Genomic DNA, 23,798 nt, shown 5'->3' on the forward strand with positions numbered 1-23,798 from the left:
TTGCGTCGATGAACTGCGTGCATTCATCGTGTGTGAAGATTATAAAAATCAACATCTTTTACAGATGCATTACGTACCAGCAAATTCTTTGGGAAATTTCCTCTTAAATAACTAGAACGTTCTTTGAGAGAAAGGTGTAATCAGTACTGATGTTCTACACTGTCAATAGCAAAAGTGCAAAAGAACTATCTGAGTAATAGCATATGGCAGGCCTACAAATTACAATATTTCCTTATAGTTGAATTCTTTGAGGATCATCACTTATAACTTATCATCTAGCGGCTAGAGCAGGTATTAGTTACTGTTATTAGAAACTGTACATTTTCATTACTCAATTAGTGAAGGATGACAGCCAGCTTACAGATGAGCATATCGCAGAAACACAGAAATTGCTGGAACTGATGACTTAACAGAACTACTTTCACTTTAATAATGAGTACTATTTCCACGTGCTATACGAGATTGGAATAATAGAGAATTGTGAAGGTGGTTCGATGAACCCTCTGCCAGGCACTTAAATGTGATTTGCAGAGTATCCATGTAGATGTAGATGTAGATTTACAAGAAGATGTGTTACCAACGGGATCCCAGTGTAATGTTCCCTAGCCACCATCTTCATTAACCATGTTGAAAACGTGACTTTAAAATCATTTTCACAAAGAATTACAAAATACTTTATTGGATCAGATTCGTGGATAACATACTTCGTTTAATTGATGAACCTCCAGCAAAAACTGATCAGTTGCGTGCGGATATAAACACAATACAAAAAAAGACAAGTCTCACAATGGAGAAAGAACATGAAAACCAAATAAACTTGTTAGACATAACTATCAAAAAAGAAAACAATCAGCTTAGATTTGAAATTTATCATAAACCTACATCCAGAGACTGTGTCATATATAAGACTTTATATCATTCACACACACACAAAAGCAATCAGCACTCAGATACAAGTTCGTAGACTCAACCAGGCATCATTCAGCACAGAAAGCTACAAGATAGAACAAGATCATCACACAAATGGCAACAAATAGTGATGTAGTCAGAAAATTAAACAAAAAAATGAAACAACAAATACAGTCAATAAACATGATACATACTCATCCAAAACAGGAGTACAGCAAAACACCATAGAAACAAGCACATACAGCAACAGAGCAACAATGACACAAAGAATATGTGAAAACAACGAAGAAGATTCAAGATGGTACACAGTGACCCACAAGCCCCAACTCGAACATAAAATAACCAACAATTTCAAAAGATAAGTCATAAACACAGGATTCAAAACAGACAGTTCAATCCAAAAGTACAGTCCAAAAACAACAAATGAAACAGACATCTACGAGAAAGCAGGAATATACCAACTACAATGCCACACATATGATTGAAAATATGCAGGACAAACCAGCAGAATATTCGACACCCGGTATAAAGTATTTACCATAGCATGAAAATATGGGACAATCAATTCAACCTTAAAGAGAAAATAATCACAAAGCTACTACAAGAGAGAAAGACATGAAAATAGCTAAATTAAAGATAGAGCCTAACCTTACAAGAAAATTACCGCATATAAAAAACAAAGGTGAAAGAAAGATACTCGTAAATGATCAAGTGAATATGAGTAAATAACTACTGTTTACACTGATTGATAAATTAGTAGATAGTAATCTCAATAGATAATCACAAATTCCATTTCTTTCCCAAGAATATAAATGCATGTGAAAAAATAAAAAAGTGCACACACACATACACACACTCATGCACAGTCCCACTCACACAGAACGTACATCAGCATACATGTGGTAACAGAAAAAAAGAACTTAAGGCAAAACCTGAGAAAGCTGGCAACACTTTCAGAAACGATTGACACTATGCACACAGAAAAGGGAGAAAGATATGAAAGTAGCTATAATAAATAATGAAAGATACGTCATAACCTTACCAGAAAATTACCACGTACAAAAAACAAAGACTGAAAGATAGATGCTTAATGTTGAAAACAGTGGCCAAAAGGAAAACTGCAACCTTTCAACCAGTTTGCCACCTGAGAAAAATCTGTTTGTCTTAAAAATAATGACTTAGACGTCGATCTGTACGTACTTTACCATTTTATAACTAAAACCTCAATGAACTGTTTTAAATCTATAACCTATATGTGCAAATGGTAACGCCTAAATGTAAACAAAAAATCGTATAATATTTCAGAACACCCACTGAAGATGCCTCATTCCCAAGGTGAAACATGTCTGGATTCACAAGATAAATAATAAAACTTAATGTGCAGAGTGCAAAAGGCGTTTCCTTACGAATTGCTGTACTTTACTTACAGCTGCTGCGACAACGGCCAACTTGCGTTACTTAATGTATGCTGATATTTTACATTTAATAAAACTAGAAACGAAGCAACATTTCTAATCAAGAATCAAGTTATTTATGCAAACTTTAGATTAATAATGAGGACAAAAAGTTAGTATTTAAGAATTAAGTCTTGAATAAAATTGAATAGCTTAAAGGAAATAGAGATATTGCTTCTAAAATTTATATTTCAAACATAACTTCTAATTTCCTCTTTGCGTGATGAAACTGTTTTACGTTACTAAAGAGCATGTCTACTTATACATAATTATGGCAAGGACTAATTAGCAATAATAGAAATAAAAAATCAAAAGTCTCGAATCAAAATCGAAATAAAATGTGAAATACACTACCGTTTGTGGAAAATGCAAAACCAAGAAGGAAACGCATGAATTCAAGTCATTTGATTCCACAGGTTAGGTACATGACAAGTAATAAATGATTACCTTTTTAAATTTGTACATGCCCTTTGAGTCCTACTATTCAGTATGTCGTGTGGCCACCATGCGCTGCAATTAGAGCTGCTACACGCAGTGGAATTGAATTAACAAAAATCTGAATACGTTCCTGAGAGATTTCCCTCCACGCAGTTTGTAGCCGAACCCACAAATCCTTGGCATTAGTTACTGGAGGACCGATGACGCACCAGGTGCCAACCAACCATATCCCAGACATGTTCGATGGGTGACATGTCTGGTGAACGTGCAGGCCAGGGAAGCAATGGTACCCGTCACTCTTTCGGATAAGGCCTGTACATTCCTCGCAATATGTGGCCGGGCACTGTGCTGTTGAAATGTGGCTTGTGGAGATGCATGAAGCAGGGGGAGTACCTCAGCCTCCACAACTCCGTTTGGTACCGATTGCTGTTCAAAGTGCCCGCGATACGTACGAGACGAGATCGGTTGCCCCAAACCACCACACCTGGCGTTTGTCCGCTATGCCGCTCCACAATGCAGCCCTCCAGGTTGCTCTCACCAAAGTACCGCCGGACACGTATGCGGCCATCACTATAGGACACGTTGAAGAGCGACTCATCCGAGAAGATTACATGTTGCCACTCAGCACCCCAGTGACGGTGTTCACGTGCCCATTGCAGTCGGAGGAGCTTGTGGTTTCTGGACAATGGAAACCGACGTAATGGCATGCGTGCAACCAGTACATCCAGCAGCAGTCGGAGACCAACTGTCGATGCAGAGAAGTTCACACCTGTTGCAGTGCTCCAGCGACGAGCCAACACTGTCGATGACGCTGTACAGTCCGTAATGGCCATTCGGACAAGACGACGGTCATCCCGTGCTGTGGTCATGTTCCGTGGTCCAGTTCTCGCTCGTCGCTGCGTCTATCCACTGCTTGCACACACGCATCACTGCCGTAGCAGCATGCCCTGTGCGAGACGAAATGTCACGGTATGAAAACCCCGTTTCTCGGAGGCCGATCATTCTGTCCCTTTAGAACACGCTCACATGCCGATACGGCTCCCTTTGACGTCGAGGAGACATACTGACACTGTGTTGTTTCCAGCTTGTGTGACAGCTCTGCACCGACTACACTGGGCGCAACACCGACCCTGTCGGACCGACACGAGAGGGCTCTGCTCGGCCTACGTGTATCCCATCTCGCTGCAAAACGTATCACGTATTACTTGCACACCCGTCGGCACTTCCACCAAATGTGGCGCTATTCTGGTAATTCCTTCTCGGTGCTGCACTTTTCACAAACGGCAGTGTAGGATTAATTAACGCTATTGCTGCTAAAGATTATACCTCCCACTTACATGAGCATCATCTTCGACAGCTTCGTTGCCTCCTGCTATTGAACACCTGTAACACCTTGAGATATACTTATTTGCTATTACATTTCATTACCTCGTACTTTATATGTTCTTATATCGTCTACAGTGCCTCACTGGAAGACAGTTCTTTTTCCTTTCGTTATTTGTCTTTACATTTGGTGCAGTTCGTGCTCAATTTTTCCGAATTCCCCATATTTACAGAATGTTGTACTTATTCTGTAGGAATAAGATGGGAAGGTAGTAAGTGTAGACAGAAGGTGTATAAAGCCTCTCATCAGATTCTTGTGTAGCATGATTTGTCTTCACTGTTCGTTTGGCATGTATCGATGCACTCGACTTCCACTATGTGGAGTCCAACATCTGTTGCCATTCCAGTCTCCAGTACTTCTCAGTTCCTGCTTGATTTCTTACCAATCTCAGTCCTGCATGAATGTAGGCCTGTGGGACAGGTGCTAAGTACTACTAGACGAGCATCCGTTGGTATTGTACTGTACATCCCTGTGGTTTGTATGCTACAAAGGGTCGTTACAGGTTTTGATAGTTTCATCATGTTGACCTACGTGTTACATCTAAAACTGTAATAACTGAAAGCTTTGGTCCGTGTCGTATTCTAACAGGTTTCATTGGAAGCCCGAATTATGGCGTGAACATAATTGCCAAAATGAAAATAAAGAACTTCGGGCTGCCAATGGAACCTCTTAGAGTACATCACAAACCGAAGCTTCCAGTTATTATAGTTTTAGAGCCCACAACAAGTGAATATGTTAAAACTAACAAAACTTGTAACGATCCTGCGTAGCATACAAACCGCAAGGATGTACAGTACAATACCAGCAGTTTTTCGTCCAGCAGTACTGCTAGACAAGCATCCGTTGGTATTGTACTGTACATCGCTGTTATCTCCCCCCCCCTCCCCCCTCTCTCTCTCTCCCTCTCTCTCTCTCTCTCTCTCTCTCTCTCTCTATCTGAGAGACACAACAGCGATGTATAGTACAAAGAGAGAGATACAGAGACAGAGACGCTTCTATTTTTCCACTGTACTGATCTTTCGAGCGCAAAGTTAACTATTCAAACCTGCCTCTTCTGGTATATGTCTTTCCGAAACTCCTCTCCTCATATATTCGTCGGAGTACTTCTTCGTTTCATACTTTATCTGTCCATTTCATTTTTCACAATTTTCGATAGCGCCGTACATCACATGCTTCCAATTGCTTCTTCCCCCTATTTCTGGTGGTCCACGTTTCACTTCCGTACCAAACGGCGCTCCAAATGTAACTTTCACAATCTCCTTCCTTATTGTCGTATCAGTACCTGACATCAGAAAAGCCATTTTAATGACGAGAGCATTGTCCGACAGTGTCAGTATGCTTCTGACCTCGTTCTTGTTTCGCGCGCAGAGCCGCCTACAGCGAACCTTACGTTCGGCAGTGTTACCGTCCCAATTTCTACCAAGCGCCACCACAACGCTTGAAAGATCCTACGTCATCTTGAAACCTCCTACAAAAGAGAAAAATTTTGTAGCTAAGAAATGAAGATAAATGTAAAGGTAGATGTCAACATCTGATTAGCTAACAGTTCCTATACAGCAGCTTTTGACTGTAAAAATCATATTGTAATAAACACATAAAGAATAAAGTGTCAGTATGCTTCTGACCTCTTTCTTGTTTCGCGCGCAGAGCCGCCTACAGCGAACCTTACGTTCGGCAGTGTTACCGTCCCAATTTCTACCAAGCGCCACCTCAACACTTGAAAGATCCTACGTCAGCTTGAAACCTTCTACAAAAGAGAAAAATTTTGTAGCTAAGAAATGAAGATAAATGTAAAGGTAGATGTCAACATCTGATTAGCTAACAGTTCCTATACAGCAGCTTTTGACTGTAAAAATTATATTGTAATAAACACATAAAGAATAAAATATGCATTTCTCGCCACATTTCATAGTCTTTTGAATCCACGTATTGTGATTAAGTCGCTGAAACATGCATGGCATCTTTCCCTCACCACTCCCTCTCCTTTGGATCTTTCATTCATGGCATTTACAAGCTTCTTCTTCTTCTTCTTCTTCTTGTCATGTTCCTCTAAATTAATTTTTTTTCTGCTTTGTCTGTAATTTCTTTCAAGTTTTCCCCCAGTCCCTTTTCTTTCTAGGTGTTGAAGAAACAATCAATACGTATTAATATTAAAATCATACGGAAAAACGTAAAGCAACAACTTTATTTAAAATTTAAATGCTACTTTGTGCTACAATAAACTAAAATGCTTTCAAAACTGCTCGCTTTGGCCCATTAATTATTGTTGTGGCTTGTCGGAGAGCTTGCGTTATCGGTATCCGACCATAGCCGTTTTCGCTTCAAGTACTATGTACTCAGTACAGAAGGACTGGCAATTTATACACCTGTTTTTGCAACCAATAAAGGATTTATATGCATGTCACAGAGTATTCTCTATTATTAGCTGAAATTTACTGCAAACGTCAACTAGTCTTTCTTCTCTCTCAGCCCTAGTACCAAGCCCATATTCACCCATAAGCGGAGGAGCCATAACTGGAAAAAGCCGTGAGATACGGGAAGATTTTAATCATATTACATCACGGTCAAGCTGAGATTCCGGTATCAGATACTGGATTGAAAGGCGTACAAAAGAACAAATACAGACTCAGGCCACAGATTAGTAACGATGAAGAACATATTGAAGTTTAAGACAGTAGTCGGGAAGAATCAATACGCAAAGAAGAGGGACACAGAAGCGCTAGAAAATGAAGTTCTCTAAGGCTATAGATACTGCAATATGGAATAGCCCACTAGGCACTACAGTTGAAGAGGAATTGACACCTCTAAAAAGGGCAGCTACAGAAGTTGGAAAGAAAAACATAGATACAAGAAAGGTAACTGCGAAGAAACCATGGGTAACAGAAGAAATACTTCAGTTGATCAACGAAAGAAGGAATTACAAAAATGTTCAGACGGCATGAAAAACGTGAAGAAATCGAAAAAGAAATGACGGTCGCTAGGCCTCTGTGGGGTAGAAAGGCTTGTACTATGACGTGATAGAACCAGAAATAGGAGTCGATTTAGAAGAGATAAGGTATCTAGTATCAGAATTTAAAAGAGCTTCGGAAGACTTTAGATAAAATAAGGCAGTAACCATAGATAACATTCCATCAAAACTTCTAAAATAATTGGAGGAAATGGCAATAAAACGACGGTTCACGTTGGTGTTTAGGATGTATGCGTTTGGCGATGTACAATCAGACTTTCGGGAAAATATCATCCATAAAATTCCAAAGACTGTAAGAGTTGACAAGTGCTAGAATTATCGCACAATCAACTTAACACTTCATGCATCCAGGTTGTTGACAAGAATGATATACAGAACAATGGAAAAGAAATTTGAGGATGTATTAGATGACGATCAGTTTGGCATTATGAAAGGTAATGGCCCCGGACAGGCGGTTCTGACGTTGTGTTTCATAATGGAAGCAAGACTAAAGAAAAATTAAGACAGGTTCATAGAATTTGTCGACCTGGAGAAGCGTTCGTTCGACAATGTCAAATGGTGTAAGATGTTCGAAATTCTGAGGAAAATAGGGGTAATCTGTAGGGAGACACGGGTGACTTACAACATGTACAAGAGCCAAGAGGGAATAATAAGAGTGGAAGACCAAGAAGGAAAGGCTCGGATTAAGAAGGGTGTAAGACAGGGATGTATTCTTTCGCCCTTACTGTTAAAGGTACGAAGAGGCAATGGCGAAAATAAAACAAATGTTCAATAGTGGGATTAAAACTCAGGGTGAAAGGATATCAGTGATAACATGCGCTGATGTCATTGCTATCCTCAGTGAAAGTGAACAGGAATTACAGGACCTGCTGAATGGAATGAGCAGTCTAACGAGTACAGAATACTGATTGAGAGCAAGTAGAAGAAATACATAATGAGAAGTAGCAGAAATGAAAACAGCGACAAACTTAACATCAGGATTGGTGATCACGAAGTAGTTGAAGTTAAAAAAATTTGCTAACTAGGCAGCAAAATAATCCATGACGAACGGAGCAAGGAGAACATCAAATGCAGACTATCATCGGCAAAGCGGACTTTCCTGGCCGGGAGAGTGTACTAGTATAAAACATAGGCCTTAATTTGAGGAATAAATTTCTGAGAATGTACGTTTGGAGCACATCATTGTATGATATGAAACAGGGACTGTGGGAACAGAAGAGAAACGACGCATTTGAGATGTGACGCTACAGACGAATGTTGAAAATTGGGTGGGCTGATAAGGTGAGGAGTGAGGAGATTCTGCGCAGAATTGGAGAGGGGAGGAATATATGAAAAACACTGACAAGAAGAAGGGATTTGATAACAGAACACTGTTGAGATATCACGGAATAACGTACATGGTACTAGAGGGAGCTGTAGAGAGTGAAAACTGTAGAGAAAGACAGAGACTGGAGTACACCCAGCAAATAACTGAGGACGTTGTGTTGCAAGTGCCACTCTGAAATGAAGAGATTGGCACAGGATAGGAATTCGTGGCGGACCGCATGAAACCAGTCAGAAGACGAATGACAGAAAGGAAAGAAAAAAAGACTGTGACCTTCCAATTCGTTCAGGAGAAGCTCCGAGGACACCACCCACAATACAGTACTAAGCTGTGTTGGTTGTTATAGGTCTGCTCTGCACAAGGAATGACAGTAAGTGAACAGATTTTAGTTATGTACTCTGCGAGCGAGGTAACTTAAGTTTGGTGGCGTAGTTAATTTTGGAGTTATAGCTCAAAATGTGTTACACACTAAACGTTTCACTTATCCTTCACTGACTGGTACCCCTTACTTGGTCGATCTTAAAGAGGGATTCACGTCAAAAAGATGTATACGTGTGAGATGTGACGGCAAGACGTCATGGATGAATGGCATTGTGAAAAGTAGAATATGTCTGAAAATGCAAGAAGAGGAACGATTTGGGTTGAAATTTTAGCATGAGGTGGCGAAATCCCTGGAGCCGGTCCTGTTCGCCCATCATATGTATCATCGCCTCCAAGCTGGGAGATGTTCTTCCACTACTCACGAGGGAAACTCCCCATCGCACCCTCCTCAGATTTAGTGGTAACGTGGCCCAGTGGATAGCCCGTCAGAAGCTGAACACAGATCAAGCATGAAAACCGGGTGAAAAAAGGGCAACGTAGAAACCGTGAACGGTGCTGTAAAGAGCAGCCGGATAGAAAAGTCGTGTCGTGGTTAAGTGCTTATGGTGTTGAAGTGCCACACGGGAAAGCCTTGTTCAGATCTCCATCGCGCCGACCTTTTTTTTTTTCGCTGTTCGCTGTATTCAAATTTGTGTCTGTGTCGTGGTGTAACGTCCATTTGCAACAGCGAGGTGTAAGATACTCTATTAACAGCCGGAAGGAAGTGGCTTTCGAATGGCAACAGCAAAGGTTTGATGACAAGGCGGCAAGTCAACCGAATCCTCCATCGGAAAATACGTCTGGAGTGTCATACATGGCAACGCTGATAGTACGTGTGTCACGTGATAGGAATCTCTTATCGACGCAGCTAAATTGTACGACTGGTATGAATGTGATCACTGCAAAGGAAATGAAGACAACATAATAGTTTGTCAGATAAGCTGCAACAAACAAACGCAACAGTTTCAGAACCTCAGTTTCTCTTTGTTCTGTCAATGTTTTTAACGTTTTTGAAGTTGCGTTCCGCTTTGCAAGTCTTGACTCTTGAATTCCTTTGCTGTAACTTAGTTCACACTCGTTTATTTGTTATTTTCATTTCTGTGTGGCGCTATGTGGTATCTCGCCTGCTCTCATTTTAATCACATTAAATTGCTACTGTACCGTATTCTTACCACATGACTCATATTCTACAACCAATGTATAGTATGACAACTTCCAGCGCTACAGAAAGAAAAAAAACATTTCACTGACTTGATGGACAGTTCATAAGGTTGTGAAAAAAAAATCATAAATGGTACGAGAGAGTTCTGAACACGGCCCGCTGGCTTGGCAGTCCAACACCACGACCAGTTATCCACGAAGCCATTGCTTACTTGGGCTGTCCTTTATTTTACGTCTTGTCTTTGGACCGTTCACTGATTCTATTTAGCTTTTTTTTTTTACAGTTCAGTACACATTATTCTTGTTTTTCATGCCTGATCTGTCTTCAGTTTTTGACGGTCTATCCACTGGGCGGTCTTACCACTAAATCTGAGGGGAGTGCTGCAGGGATTTCCCTTGTCTCCTACTAAGCACGTCGTTATTCTTTTTTTCACCAGTCATTATCACTTTTGTCTTTGCTTTGTTTATCCAGGACTAAGTATGCTGTCGATTCTTACCATCAATTTAAAAAAAAAAAAAAAAACATGGTTCATGGTTTGGGTTCATGTAGTCATGTCCAAGTTCATGAACCACGGGCAACGTATGAGTGGCCAAGTAGGTGGTCCCGACAGTCGGGATACCAGTTACTTTGGAATAAGGCTGGGTATCTCGGACATATTCTGAGTTGTGGTCGCCTTTGTGCTCATACGGCAAAGACTACCAAATCCACCGGTTAGTCCCTCAGCCGTTAGGGGTAAAACCCAATGGGACTCGGGGCAAGTAAGGCTAGCAACCTGCTTCCCTGGTACTTTAAATATGATGCTGGCAACAATCAAAGCAAAATGCCTCGGACCTTTGGAGGTGACGGAGTCCCACCTCTAACTGACAAACCAGGGACTCCTAAGATACGACTTGGCAAACAAATGGTAATGAGATGGGGAGCTATTAATATCAATTGGGGCTACTCTGGGAAGAAGGTAGAGCTGGCAGAGGCTGCAAGTAAGATGGGGCTGGACGTTTTAGCTGTTAGTGACATTCGGGTAAGGGGTGAGAAAGAAGAGGAAGTGGGAGAATACAAGGTCTACCTGTCAGGAGTCAAAGCAGGAATAGCACAATGGGATGTAGGGCTTTACATCAGGAAAGAAATGGAACCCAGCGTAGTTGCAGTAAGGTATGTAAACGAACGACTGATGTGGATAGATTTGACAGTGTCTAGTAAGAAAATTAGGATTGTGTCAGTATATTCGCATTGTGAAGGGACAGATCAAGATAAGATGGATAGTTTTTATGAGGCACTCAGTGATGTAGTTGTTAGAGTAAAGGACAAGGACAGTGTTCTGCTCATGGGTGATTTTAATGCCAGGATTGGAAATCGAACAGAAGGGTATGACAAGGTTATGGGTAAATTTGGAGAGGATATGGAGGCCAACAGGAACGGGAAACAACTCTTGGATTTCTGTGCCAGTATGGGCTTAGTAATCACAAATTCCTTTTTTAAACATAAGAACATTCACCGGTATACTTGGGAAGGCAGGGGAACCAGATCTGTCATTGACTATATAATAACAGATCAGGAATTCAGGAAGGCTGTGAGGGACACACGTGTATTCAGGGGATTCTTTGATGACACTGATCATTATTTAATCTGCAGTGAAATTGGGATTGTGAGGCCGAAAGTGCAGGAAGTCAGGTCCACATGTAGGAGGATAAGAGTGGAGAAACTTCAGGATAAGGAAATCAGGCACAAGTACATAACAGCGATCTCAGAAAGGTACCAGTTAGTTGAATGTAGTCAATTACAGTCATTGGAAAAGGAATGGACAAGGTACAGGGACACAGTACTAGAAGTGGCTAAAGAATGTCTTGGAACAGTAGTGTGTGAAAGTAGGATGAAGCAAACAGCTTGGTGGAATGATACAGTCAAGGCAGCCTGTAGAAGGAAAAAGAAGGCGTATCAAAAATGGCTACATACCAGAACCCAGGTAGACAGAGAAAGTTATGTTGAAGAAAGAAACAAAGCCAAACAGATAATTGCAGCATCCAAGAAGAAATCGTGGGAAGACTTTGGAAACAGGTTGGAGACTATGGGTCAAGCTGCTGGAAAACCATTCTGGAGTGTAATTAGCAGTCTTCGTAAGGGAGGTAAGAAGGAAATGACAAGTATTGTGGACAGGTCAGGAAAACTGATGGTGAATCCTGTGGATGCCTTGGGCAGATGGAGGGAATATTTTGAAGAGTTGCTCAATGTAGATGAAAATGCGATCAGTAATGTTTCAGATTTCGAGGTAGAACGGGATAGGAATGATGATGGAAATAGGATCACATTTGAGGAAGTGGAAAAAATGGTCAATAGATTGCAGTGCAATAAAGCGGCTGGGGTGGATGAAATTAAATCGGAACTCATCAAATACAGTGGAATGTCAGGTCTTAAATGGCTACACAGGATAACTGAAATGGCCTGGGAGTCGGGACAGGTTCCATCAGACTGGACAAAAGCAGTAATCACACCAATCTTTAAACATGGAAACAGAAAAGATTGTAACAACTACAGAGGTATCTCTTTAATCAGTGTTGTGGGTAAAATCTTCTCAGGTATTGTTGAAAGGAAAGTGCGAGTATTGGTTGAGGACCAATTGGATGAAAATCAGTGTGGGTTTAGGCCTCTTAGAGGTTGTCAGGACCAGATCTTTAGCTTACGGCAAATAATGGAGAAGTGTTATGAGTGGAACAGGGAATTGTATCTATGCTTTATAGATCTAGAAAAGGCATATGACTGGGTTCCTAGGAGGAAGTTATTGTCTGTTCTACGAGATTATGGAATAGGAGGCAAACTTTTGCAAGCAATTAAAGGTCTTTACATGGATAGTCAGGCAGCAGTTAGAGTTGACGGTAAATTGAGTTCATGGTTCAGAGTAGTTTCAGGGGTAAGACAAGGCTGCAACCTGTCTCCACTGTTGTTCATATTATTTATGGATCATGTGTTGAAAACAATAGACTGGCTGGGTGAGATTAGGATATGTCAACACAAAATAAGCAGTCTTGCATATGCGGATGACTTAGTTGTGATGGCAGATTCGATTGAAAGTTTGCAAAGTAATATTTCAGAGCTAGATCAGAAATGTAAGGACTATGGTATGAAGATTAGCATCTCCTAAACGAAAGTAATGTCAGTGGGAAAGAAATGTAAACGGATTGAGTGCCAAATAGGAGGAACAAAGTTAGAACAGGTGGACGGTTTCAAGTACTTAGGATGCATATTCTCACAGGATGGCAACATAGTGAAAGAACTGGAAGCGAGGTGTAGCAAAGCTAATGCAGTGAGGGCTCAGCTAGGATCTACTCTCTTCTGCAAGAAGGAAGTCAGTACCAAGACTAAGTTATCTGTGCACCGTTCAATCTTTCGACCAACTTTGTTGTATGGGAGCGAAAGCTGGGTGGATTCAGGTTACCTTATCAACAAGGTTGAGGTTACGGATATGAAAGTAGCTAGGATGATTGCAGGTACTAGTAGATGGGAACAATGGCAGGAGGGTGTCCACAATGAGGAAATCAGAGAAAAACTTGGAATGAACTCTATAGATGTAGCAGTCAGGGCGAACAGGCTTAGATGGTGGGGTCATGTTACACGCATGGGAGAAGCAAGGTTACCCAAGAGACTCATGGATTCAGCAGTAGAGGGTAGGAGGAGTCGGGGCAGACCGAGGAGAAGGTACCTGGATTCGGTTAAGAATGATTTTGAAGTAATAGGTTTAACATCAGAAGAGGCACCAATGTTAGCACTGAATAGGGGATCATGGAGGAACTGTATAAGGGGGGCTATGCTCCAGACTGAACGCTGAAAGGCATAATCAGTCTTAAATGATGATGATGATGATGATGAAAAAAACATATCTGTCCAGAAAGGTCATACGTGTGAACCTTAACAGTTTCATTTGATTTTTTTTTCTTCCTCTTCTGAAATTTTCCTTCATTAACTTTATGGATTCCTAGAGTACAAATTGAACAACAGTGGTGCTAAGCTACAACTCCACCTTTGCCCAGTAGTACCCTACCTGCCTACCATTTATTAACACAAACTTGTCTGTCTTCTTTCCATTTTTATGACTTTGACTTAATCGCCTGGCTCTGATGTTTAGACCCCATACTACAAGATAACTGCATCATCCGTACAGAATTCTCAACTACGAGCCTGCGTTGAGCAGACCTAACGCCCTTCAAGCCCATCTCTCACCTTCATCATCCGAAATAACAGTAGGGCCGGCCAGGTTCGTAGGCTGTAAGGGGCCAAGCGTAAAACCCAAACCCCTTTCCTGCTAGACCAGAAGAGGGGCGGAGAGTGGAGAGGGGAGGGGAGGTGATTCCATCAGTCTCTTCCTTGTAGGATAGCCCGTCTATCCTTTACTGACTGACCAGACCTACAACTGGTAGAGAAAAAGTGTCTACCCTATAAATATTCAGTACTCAGTTGTTTCAGTACACCCGACACTGGCGAGTTTGGAGGAAACAACGTTACTGAAAGCTTAATCTTAGAATTTCTCGAGGTGTGATGGACAGGTTCCATTTATTCGGCAATAAATAAACATCCCTAGTTAAGCTTATCTCAAGGGTTGTCCACAACCCTGTGAAGTGCCTGGTTGCACGAAGTAGTGCAACCAGGCCTGCCCCTTTCTCACCACCCTCACCGAGTTCCCTCAACAAAAAAGCGGAATGTACCCCACGTTTCACTGCCCCATTTTGGACTTACGCAAGTGTATTCATTGCGCCCCGGAACCAACTTTAGTAGAGACCTCCGAGCCCGGACGTGACAGAGACTGTGTGCGCGTGTGTTGGCAGCGGCGGGACGCCGTACAGCTACTGCGGCCTGGCGGACTCCAACGTGTGCTGCCTGGTGCCCGAGGGCGCCAAGCCCGTGTCCAGCCTGGTGCCCAGCCCCAGCAAGCCGCGCTGCGGCCAGAAGGGCGCAGACTCGGGACGCGCGGGCGTCGCGGAGCCCGCCGAGTGGCCGTGGCACGTGAGTACCCCAGCACCAGCGAGTGCTCCAATCCGTTCATCATAAGAATAAACCTGATGTAAACATTGAACTGTGCATTCTTTCGCGGTTGCTGGAACCTCATCGGATTTACGTTTCACGTGGGACTGCAGCCAAGCTGTCTCGAGTACTGTCAAGTACGATAACAAGGGTACGTTTTGTCCTGTGCGTTACGCGCGCATCGACTTCTCGATAATGCGGGACAACAGCTTTATCGGCGCATTTAACTTGGACAGCACTGGCCGGTCAGCTGGTACAGCGGATTCCTGATGCGGCGTGACCGGCTGCAGCTCATACGTAAAAAGAGACGAGCAGAGGAGCAATACTACTTCGAATGTCATTTAATTTTTAAGCAGAATGACATAATACACTGCAAATCTCCCACAATATGCTCCTTAGACGACTAGACGACAACCGCAACACGTTATTGTTTTTAGGTAACGTACTATGGTAATTAAAAACAAGAATGATAAAAATTCCTGACTTAACCACAGGGTAATTTTTCTGCATAAGCTATGTGTAACGTAAGAGAGTACAGAAGGACTTCGCCTTGTAGCTAAATATTGAAGCCACTGAAGGTATTACCTACAGTCAGTCGTCCGGTAATCTCTTAGCTCCTTCCTCATCAAAGAAATACATTTCAGTTCTGGAAGTGTCACCTGTTACGGTGATAACGAGCCTATCAACAGCAGAATCCACGGAGCCAACCAGGCGCAGCATTTTCTCTTCTCCTTTTACGACGAGCAGTTTTATACCCCGCCAGCGTTCGGCAGTGACGTGTGAAAAAGCTGCGTGCGGTAGTTCCAGTACGTCTGGCGGCTTAACAGTCTTGTTACTTCTCGGTCCAAATCCCGTAGCTTGGCTCTAGATCAATTCTGTTGGGTTCATATTGTAATAGTACAGTAGCAAATGTAAAAATGCAGCCTTTGTATGATGTGCTCGATGCTGTGAAAATGATTGTTTTTCATGTTTCTGCGATAATCATCTACTTCTGTGGTATAAAACGATCGACATAGTCATAATAAAGGGATCTGATTTTTCATTTTTGCCTTAAAAATTAAATTGTTATGTTTTCTTAATTTAAACAACTTTTATGAACAGTCTTTCATAAAACATCGATTGAACTGGAAACAGGAATTTCGCGTCCAATATGTAAATAGAAACAAGAAGGCGTGCATTATTCATAAAAAGTGATGATGAGATTTATAATTACGAGATGTAGGTGTTTCAAATTGAACGAGAAAAAGAAAAATAGTGGGAAGAGTTGAACCACGCATTAAGAACAGCCTATTTCTCGGCACATTTTAACCGTGTTCCACGCGCGTGTTTCATTACGGAACAGAAATCAGCGCCAGTCATTTTTATAATGCATATTAACAGCGCATTTGGTTCGCATTCCATTCCGCTACCAACTGCGCTGCGCGTTCAATGTGAGGTAACATACCAACTGCATTATATGCAACGCTGGGAAAGCTTCAGAGGCGATTATCTCCGGAAATTTATGAAAAACATTAAGAACAGCCTATTTCTCGGCACTTTTTAACCGTGTTCCACGCGCGTGTCTCACTACGGAACAGAAAGCAGCCTCAGCCATTTTTACAATGCGCATTAACAGCGCTACAATCAGAGCACAATGCTGCAGAGACTGCGACTGTAAACGATTTTTGAAATAAAAACCACGTACCTAAAGCATGATTAAGAAAAACTTTGATGGCTGTTAATACATTTGAATATCTTAAAGTTTCATTTAACGTAACTTAGTAAGATACCTAATACAATAGTAGGACCTACTTCCAAGAGCGTAACAACACCTGTGTACGTGTGCTACGGCTTCTGACCAATCATCGCGTTTGTGTTTGTCTACATCAGGTATATTCTTATGATGAACGCATTATAGTACTAAGTACTCGTAGTAGTTTTCAATATCTTTAGGCTTCATTCCGTTGCTGAGAGTCTCATTCTCTTATTTCCTGAACACCTCACTGCGTTAGAGAATGTAGTACACAGTGCAGTCAAATGATATTAATAATTCACAGGTCATGCTTTGAACGTTGCAGCTAGAAGCAGTTATTTAAAACAATGAATAAGAGAGGAAAAAGTTTGACACTTATTTATATCACTAGATTCTGTTTTATTTACACTCTCCAGACCATCCATATTCCACTTGCACCAGCATCAGACAACGGTTATGTATAGTGCATATAAGATCAGGATAATTATCATTGCGACCGTGACTACAAGAGATCTCCCTCTTTCCAACAAACATACAATATATATGGACATTTATTGACAAAATTACTAGCGAACATAGTGTGTCAATGAGCATACCAGCTGCATGTAAAACAGGAAAATTGTTATTTCCTAATAATGAATTATGAACAAGTCCACCTTTTTTGCAAGCACACAAACTATTGTTTTGTATTACCACTCACATATGTTTAATCACGGTTGTGGCGTCCACAGTGCTTCTTTTATTAGTTGCCTGAAACACATACCTACAGGGTAGTTTTAGGTTAGAGAAAATGATAAATAAGATTTAGTTGTCATTTACATTGTACGTGCACTTTACCTTCTGATTTACATTATGTGTACCCTATGGTAGCCAACCAAAACCAACCACAGGTCTAAATTGGTACACCAAGTCATTTTAAAACATGAGTCATGCTAGTAAATTGTCTGCATTGCATTTTTTATTTAGTATCCTATTCTGGTAAAAATCGTGGCTTTCCTCATTTTTTCGCCTTACCTGTATGGTATTGTGCTACTCCGTAGCTGTGACAAGTTAATTTTTATACAACAAACGCATTTTTGTGTAATAGAGCTGAACCGGTGGACACCGGCAAAAGTTTTGTGAAGATAAGGTGTAACGAGCTACTTCATATAGTTTGTTACCCATAAATAATGTTTCGTATTTTGATAGTGTGTACTCATGTTTTCTTCTGTTAGTTTGTGAATATTACGCCCTATTATGCCTGTGGTGTGGACTCACGTATCACTGCACAAATTTAAGTCTGTGATGCGCTTCCGAGTGTCGTCTGTTTTCCGTTTTGTTTTCGTTTGACGTCCGGTAACTTTGAATCTGACCTTTGAATCGTAATCATAGACTGCCACAGAATATGGTTACAATATAAACGTTGTTGACAAACTAAACCATAAAATAAAAACTTAACTGACACAGAACAAACACAACAATATCACAAAACAACACACTACCAACACCTGCACAACATAGAACACATAAGCACAGAATATGAAGAAAGCACAAACAACAAGAAAACATGGCGCATCCTGACATCTGGTAACAAAATAATGTACAGAATAGAAACCATCATGAGACAACAAGGTAGACATGTGGCATATAAAACAAACAACACTCTGCAGAAATGATTACAAATACCTAAAACCATCACAGATAAATTCAACAAAGCAGCGATATGCCAGTTAACAAGCAAATACTGTGATTCAGTATACATTGGACAGACATGCAGAAATTTCAGCATGCGGCACGCAGAACTTTTAAGAGCACTGAAAAGTGCTAGCACACACCCTGCACTAATCAAAAACAACCTCCACCCCAGTGGCATAGAAACAGACCTCCAAATCCTAACCATCCACATTAACTTTTAACAAAGAAGAAAATTACCACATCCAGAAAGCTATCACATACGGCAAAAAAGTTATCAATGACAATGACCAAACAGTACTAAGTAGCAAAACACACACAAAATGGAAACAAACGTCACATTTTCAAACTTCGTGGACATCAATCCAAAGCAAAACACTAAACAAACGACCATCAGAAGCGCATCAGGGACGTAAATTTGTACAGTGAAATATGTATCCAAGCCACAGAAACATAACAGGACCCAATATTTACAAACGAACAGAAGGTAACGTGATTAAACACTGTCAAAATACAAAACATAATCTACGAATAACCAACTACTCGAAATAATTCGCCATACCTAAGATTCACAAAACGTTTGTAGATGTCCACAGGTTCAGTTCAACACCACAAAACCATGTTTAGTACACAAAAAATCTTGTGACTGCTAAGGACTAGAGAAATACTACAACGGTAATGCCAAAACTGGGCATCTTCCATTAATTTTACCAGAACATACATTTTAAAGATTTTATAATGAACAAAACTTCAAGACAGACGATTTTCTAACATTCCTCACGTTTGCGGATGACTTGATGTACTAATTTAGATCTATGGGTGATTTTGGTTCGGAGCCACGGGACACACACAATGTAAAGTAAAAGGTAAATTGTACGTACAATTTAAATGACAACTAAATTTAATATACCACGTTCCTTTAACTAAAAATAACCTGTATATATGTATTTCAGGAAAATAATACAAAAACCTCTGAGGATGCCATAAATGTGGTGAAACATGCTCGGGTGATAAAAAAATAATAATTTTTGTACTTATAAAGAGGCGGACCCACGCTTAATTCATTATTATTTTCCTGCAAGCACGGGAACTGAGCTCAAAACTGTAATATGATATTGTTATCTAGGAATGGGAAAAAGTTGTCTTCTTTTAAGAAATACGATGAAACTCTTTTAACCCCCACTTACTGAATATCAGTATTACAGACGAACCAGGGTTTCAGATGGAAGAACCAGCCGCTCTCTAACGCTCCTGAAGGGGGCTTGTCATGAGCTCATACGGTGGGGTACGCATGAAGGTGGTCTTACCTTCACGTGGAGACGCGGTTCACAATTCATTGCTATTCGATCGTTCTCGACAGCTCAGAATAACTTCGTGAATAACTGAATTAGGAAATTAATGAGAGCAAACAATCTTCCGTCGGCGAAATTACAGTGTCGATTTTCAAAATGTAGTGCTATAGACAGCGGAAGCTACCAGCGTGGTGTGCCCCAGATGCCAGCTTTTAGGGAAATTACGTGCTCCTCTGTCTTCCAGAAAAACCTGCAAGCTGTCAGTTTCTGATTTCGACGTTCAGCTAGTATATTAATTCAGGTACTGACGGAACGAGTCTTTTGCTTTATGGAATGCCAGTCGAGACAGTGCGGTATCGAGGGAGTTTACCATTTGTTCTGAATATGCAACACAATCATACGAAATTAGCTGACTGAAGTTGAGAGCTTAGTTACTAAGAATTATAACACTTATACAGAGTACAAGATACGTTACTCAACACTGCTTCATTCGTCGATGTTCATTTACAATCCCATTTAACAAAATGGGGTGTTGCCACATTAGAGATCGGAGTGAAAACCCAAATTCTCAACGTACGCTTCGGAAGCGTCGCGCTATAGTTTGAATGCAACGTTAGCAAATCTAGCACTTGCACCAGGAAACACGTAGCAGGAAGGCTGCAGTAGAATATTTCAATCATATTTAAATTAAATTTAAGAAATAGAGAGGTTCAGCAATGAGATTCAATTCATGCCGAACGCCTATGAATAATAAAATTCTCTGACGACATCCCTATACTCACTGAAAGTGAGGAACAATTACCGGAATCATTGAATGGAATTGTCAAATAAACACAGACTATGAACTGAGAGTAAGCTAATAAGGGGTTGGGGTGTTAAAAAGCTGCGTATAACAGGTGAACAGGGCTTTTCTCGCTAAAAGAAGCCTATTGGCATCAAACTCATGTCTTAATTTCAAGAAGAAACTCCAGAGCATTAACATCTGGAGCACATCATTATACGAGTCAGTTAGTGAATGTCTGAAATCCTAGACACAAAAGAATCGAAACGTTTGGGATGTGGTGTTACAAAGTGATGCAGTGAATTAAGTGGGCTAATATCAAATGAGGAGGTCGTCCACAAAAGAGACTGGTAAGGGAATACATGGAAAACACTGAAGGAAGTGGTACGACACGCGTTGTGATGTGAGGTGATAATTTCCATTGTACTAGAGGAAGCCATAGAGAGCAAATAGTGTAGAGGGAAGACAGAGACTGCAACATATCCAACAAATTATTGAGCAAATTGGATTTCATAGCTGCTGAGAGAGGAAGAGGCTGGCACAAGAGAGGAAGTCAGAAGATTGATGACGCAAAGAAAAAAATAAGTTGTTCGAAAAGGCTCTGCCACATGTAAAGTCAGTTTGTCCAGTTTTCAGTTCGTTTGGCATCTATACGGCTCCTGCGACACAAGGTTGACCACAGGAATCTCTCTGTGATCATACACTCTGCTGTGTTGATTGAAAACTTATAGTGACCAGAATCTGACAAGACTGGGAACGACACGGGAACTCTAACAGCAAGCAGGCCAGCCGAGTGCTTCACAGCGAGTCGCCTGAGAATAAACAAGTAGGCAACAACAACTAGAGAACGACAAACAACGGACGCAGCACGACGACAGTGTAAGCGGTCCAGCAAGTGATCCAAGATCGAAACCTAAGGCATAGCGAACTCGGAACCAAGACAAAGATATGTAACGATGTCAGTACAAAAGCGCAGAGAAATCACGACTTACAGCATAGCATTTTTTCTGAAAAAAAAAAGCCCAATGGCTTCTTCAGCAACAGTATCCGCTACTCGGCGCCACATGTCTGCAACTCTCTCCTCAGAGGGTTAGTTTCTTTATTTCTAGTGACTCGTTTCCAATTTTCTATTCAGCTAATCCCTTTCGGATTCTGTACAACCTGCACAGCAGCTGCGCCATCGGCTTTACATGGTCGCCATAGGTGCTGTTTAGCTGGCACAGCGGGCGTGTCTCCGTAACCAACACTACAGCAGCAACAGCAAACCTCGCAGACTGCAGGCAGACACAGTGGACATGTCTCCGTAGCAAACGCTACAGCGACGACAGCAAACCTCGCAGACTGCAAGCAGACACAGCAAGTATGTCTCCATAGCCAACACTACAGCAGCGACAGCACACCTCACAGACTGCGTTCTCAGACAGTGGGTGTGTCTCTATAGCCAATGCTACAGCAGCTACAGCAAAGCTCACAGACTACAGGCTGACACAGAAGGCATGTCTCCATAGCCAACGCTACAGCAACGACAGCAAACCTCGAAGACTGCAAGCAGACACAGTAAGTATGTCTCCATAGCCAACACTACAGCAGCGACAACATACCTCGCAAACTGCAGGCTGAGACAGCAGACGTGTCTCTATAGCCGACGCTACAGCAGCTACAGCAAACCTCACAGACTACAGGCTGACACAGAATGATTGTCTCCATAGCCAACACTACAGTAAAGACAGAAAAACGTGCAGACTGCAGGTTGACACAGCGGGGATGTCTCCGTAGCCAACGCTACAGCAACGACAGCAAACCTCGCAGACTGCAGGCAGAGACAGCAGGTGTGTCTCTATAGCCGACGCTACAGCAGCTACAGCAAACTTCGCAGACTACAGGTTGACACAGCAGATGCGTCTCCATAGCCAACGCTACAACAACTACAGCAAAACTCACAGACTACAGGCTGAGACACCGGCCGTGTCTCCATAGACAAAGCTAAGGCAACGACAGCAATCCTAACAGACTGCAGGCTGACACAGCAGGCATGTCTCCATAGCCAAGGCTACAGAAGTGACAGCAAACCTCGCAGACTGCAGGCAGACACGGCAAATATGTCTCCATAGCCAACGCTACAGCAACGACAGCAAACCTTGCAGACTGCAAGCAGACACAGCAAGTATGTCTCCGTAGCCAACGCTACAGCAACGACAGCAAACCTTGCAGACTGCAAGCAGACACAGCAAGTATGTCTCCGTAGCCAACGCTACAGCAACGACAGCAAACCTTGCAGACTGCAAGCTGATACAGCAAGTATGTCTCTATAGCCGACGCTACAGCAGCTACAGCGAACCTCGCAGACTGCAGGCTGACACAGCGTGCGCGTCTCCCTAGGCAGCGCTACAGCAAAAACAGCAAACCTCACAGACTGAAGCCTGACACAGCAGATGTGTCTCCATAGCCAACGCTACAACAACTACAGCAAAACTCACAGACTACAGACTGAGACAGTGGCCGTGTCTCCATAGACAACGCTACAGCAACGACAGCAATCCTCGCAGACTGCAGGCTGACACAGCAGGCATGTCTCCATACCAACGATAGAGAAGTGACAGCAAACCTCGCAGACTGCAGGCAGACACGGCAAATATGTCTCCATAGCCAACGCTACAGCAACGACAGCAAACCTTGCAGACTGCAAGCAGACACAGCAAGTATGTCTCCGTAGCCAACGCTACAGCAACGACAGCAAACCTTGCAGACTGCAAGCAGACACAGCAAGTATGTCTCCGTAGCCAACGCTACAGCAACGACAGCAAACCTTGCAGACTGCAAGCAGACACAGCAAGTATGTCTCCGTAGCAAACGCTACAGCAACGACAGCAAACCTTGCAGACTCCAAGCAGACACAGCAAGTATGTCTCCATAGCCAACACTACAGCAGCGACAGCATACCTCACAGACTGCAGGCTGAGACAGCAGGCGTGTCTCTATAGCCGACGCTACAGCAGCTACAGCGAACCTCGCAGACTACAGGCTGACACAGAAGGCATGTCTCCATACCCAACGCTACAGCAAAGACAGAAAAACGTGCAGACTGCAGTTTGACACAGCGGGCGTGTCTCCACAGCCAAAACTACAGCAATATCAGCAATCCTCGCAAACTGCAGGCTGACATGGCGGCCGTGTCTTCGTAGCCAACACTACAGCAATGACAGTATACGTCACAGATTGCAGGCTGAGACAGCTGGCGTGTCTCCATAGCCAACGCTACAGCAGCTACAGCAAACCTCACAGACTACAGGCTGACACAGAATGCATGTCTCCATAG

General features: G+C 42.1%; 1 protein-coding gene across 1 annotated transcript in view; it reads left to right on the forward strand.

Annotated features, from left to right (window-relative positions):
• LOC126174788 (tryptase beta-2-like) overlaps positions 1–23,798 on the forward strand; it is a 401,540-nt gene that overhangs the window by 323,144 nt on the left and 54,598 nt on the right. The window contains exon 4 of the mRNA XM_049921154.1: positions 14,811–14,988. Coding sequence (XP_049777111.1) covers positions 14,811–14,988 — 178 coding nt within the window. The remainder of the gene's footprint in view (positions 1–14,810; positions 14,989–23,798) is intronic.

The sequence above is a fragment of the Schistocerca cancellata genome, chromosome 3, assembly GCF_023864275.1.
Source record: "Schistocerca cancellata isolate TAMUIC-IGC-003103 chromosome 3, iqSchCanc2.1, whole genome shotgun sequence".
In the NCBI taxonomy this organism is placed as follows: Eukaryota; Metazoa; Arthropoda; class Insecta; order Orthoptera; family Acrididae; genus Schistocerca; species Schistocerca cancellata.